Source organism: Tupaia chinensis, unplaced genomic scaffold (assembly GCF_000334495.1).
Source record: "Tupaia chinensis unplaced genomic scaffold, TupChi_1.0 Scaffold000176_1, whole genome shotgun sequence".
In the NCBI taxonomy this organism is placed as follows: domain Eukaryota; kingdom Metazoa; phylum Chordata; class Mammalia; order Scandentia; family Tupaiidae; genus Tupaia; species Tupaia belangeri.
Genome location: NW_006159651.1, coordinates 790380 through 792266, shown reverse-complemented (window position 1 = coordinate 792266; position 1887 = coordinate 790380). Strand labels below are relative to the sequence as shown.

Below are 1887 nucleotides of genomic sequence, written 5' to 3'. Positions count from 1 at the left end.
ATGCCCCCCAGGACCCTCTGGCTCTCCTCAGTGGCCTCTGCCCGCCCTGTACCACGGCCAGCCCTGCTGAGACGTCGGGCCTTACCAGCATCTCAGGTCCTGCCTGTGTCCGCGGGCTCCTCCCGCTGCGCCCCGCTAGACCCCGGGGTGTCTCGAGACAGGTGCTCACTCCGTCAAGGTGCAGTGCAGTCTGTCACCCTATTCCAGACGCAACCTCCCTTCCCCGAAAGGCCTCGTCGCTCCCCATGTCTTTCTGTCTCAGGTATCTCAGACTTAGGGTAACCATGTTTTCCAAGCCACATATACAGCCCCCGCCCAGGAAATTCTTTTTTGTGTGTATGTGAATCTTTTATGACCATCTGAGTCACGTGGCCATACATTTAACATGCTACCTCAACTAAGAACATGTCAGGGCTGCTCCGGAACATGCCGGGGCATGGAACGAACTCAGCTCCCTATGGCCGGGGCTCAGCTTAGGTTAGAAGTCCGTCAGGGTGAGACATGCCTCTCTGTTCCTGTGCCCTCCCTTACTCCTCTCCGGTTCCTCCATGCCCGCCACGGGGGTTTGAGTTCACCCCCCAATACAGGTAAGTATTCACTTCTCCCCGCTCAAGGCAAGTAGGCCGCCCTCACTGTCTCCTCCAGCCTGCCCACGCACAGGCCTGGTATTTCCACAGGCACCCAAGAATCAAAGCAGGGGCAACTGGAGCCAGAGAATAGGTGAGGTCCAGGCCCCCCAGCAGCCTCCCTGCCTCCGACGCCTAACATCACTCAGCAACTTCTTCCTAAATCGCGCTGTGAACGGGGCACCAGCCCCCCCACAAATCCCACCTAACGCGCCCATAAGCCCCTCCCTAAGGGCTCAACTCCGGGGCTCGCCCTGCGGGTCTCTGCGGGGTTTTAATTTGGACACAGCACGAGTGCGTTCCTTCTATCAGTGTATTAAAGCGGGGCACCTAAGACTTGCAGAGTCTGCTCCACGGCACCCCGATAACCCTCTCCCCGTCTCCCCACCTACCAGGTCTGCCAGTGAGGAGGTCTTGCCACGGGATGGGTCTGGAGAGGAGCCCCCGCACGCAGGTCCTCCGCCGGCCCAGCCCCCGCCGGCCCAGCCCTGGACAGTGGGTAGGGACATGCTCAACGCCAGGGTCATTCGAACCCTGCAGGAACGTCGCAGCACCAGGCCTTGGTGACCTCAGCCCCTCACACCTGCAGGCAGTATTCCGTCTCCAGCGCAGAGGGCCAAAGCACAACCCTCACGGTGGATTCATTCACTCATTCATTCAACAGGCTTTCTTACCAGCTCCAAACCATTTGTATCCTATTTTTAACCACAGCAATAAACGTATTTATTTTTTACCACAAGGGCTACTGAAAAACTTGACTGTCATTTCAATCCCACCCGACCGTCGTTCTGGTGCCCGGCTTAGCGCACCTCCGCTCAGCGTTCCGTGAAAATGCTACAGGTGCGAGCAGAGCGCCTGGGACGGCAGCTTCCTGCGCACGCGCTCTGAGGCGCCCCCGGACCCGGCCCGCGCAGGCGCACTGAGCAGGCCGGACGCAGCGGCCTCTGCCGCCGCAGTGCGCAGGCGCGCACCATCTCCGTTGCCCTCCTGTCAGCCCCGTCCCCCTCCCTCCTTTCCCCTTCACGAAGCCGGCTCCGGGGCGCGCTCACCCTGAGAGGAGGCCAGAGGCCGCACTCGGGAGGCGCTCTCTCCACTCCCGGAAGATCATGTACCAGCCCAGCCGGGGAGCGGCCTGTCGTCTCGGCCCCTGCCTCCGCGCCTACCAGGCTCGACCCCAGGTGAGGGCAGAGGAGAAACGGGAGGGAGGCGAGGGGGCGGGGAGAGACCCTCCGCGGAGCCGGTGCGCGGGGCGGGGCGCGGG

General features: G+C 62.0%; 2 protein-coding genes across 3 annotated transcripts in view; both read left to right on the top strand.

Moving 5' to 3' along the window:
• The first annotated feature begins 436 nt into the window (after positions 1-436).
• On the top strand, positions 437-1502 carry LOC102495401 (alpha-tubulin N-acetyltransferase 1-like). Its single transcript, XM_014586963.2, has 3 exons — positions 437-587; positions 678-720; positions 1022-1502. The coding sequence occupies exons 1-3, from the start codon at positions 437-439 to the stop codon at positions 1191-1193; spliced, it is 366 nt and encodes a 121-aa protein (XP_014442449.1). The 3' UTR covers positions 1194-1502.
• A 92-nt stretch (positions 1503-1594) lies between these two features.
• CUNH6orf136 (chromosome unknown C6orf136 homolog) overlaps positions 1595-1887 on the top strand; it is a 5209-nt gene continuing 4916 nt past the window's right edge. For both annotated transcript variants that reach the window (XM_006146308.3, XM_014586980.2), the window contains exon 1: positions 1595-1804. In XM_006146308.3, the coding sequence (XP_006146370.1) occupies positions 1733-1804 (72 nt within the window). In that variant the 5' untranslated portion in view covers positions 1595-1732. The remainder of the gene's footprint in view (positions 1805-1887) is intronic.

What these genes read in the sequence shown, in the direction of transcription:
- LOC102495401 (XM_014586963.2), top strand. Translation starts at nt 437, where the DNA reads ATGGAACGAACTCAGCTCCCTATGGCCGGGGCTCAGCTTAGGTTAGAA. An exon ending in GAGTTCACCCCCCAATACAG is followed by an intron (nt 588 to 677) that starts GTAAGTATTCAC and finishes GTATTTCCACAG; the next exon opens with GCACCCAAGAATCAAAGCAG. An exon ending in CAACTGGAGCCAGAGAATAG is followed by an intron (nt 721 to 1,021) that starts GTGAGGTCCAGG and finishes CCCACCTACCAG; the next exon opens with GTCTGCCAGTGAGGAGGTCT.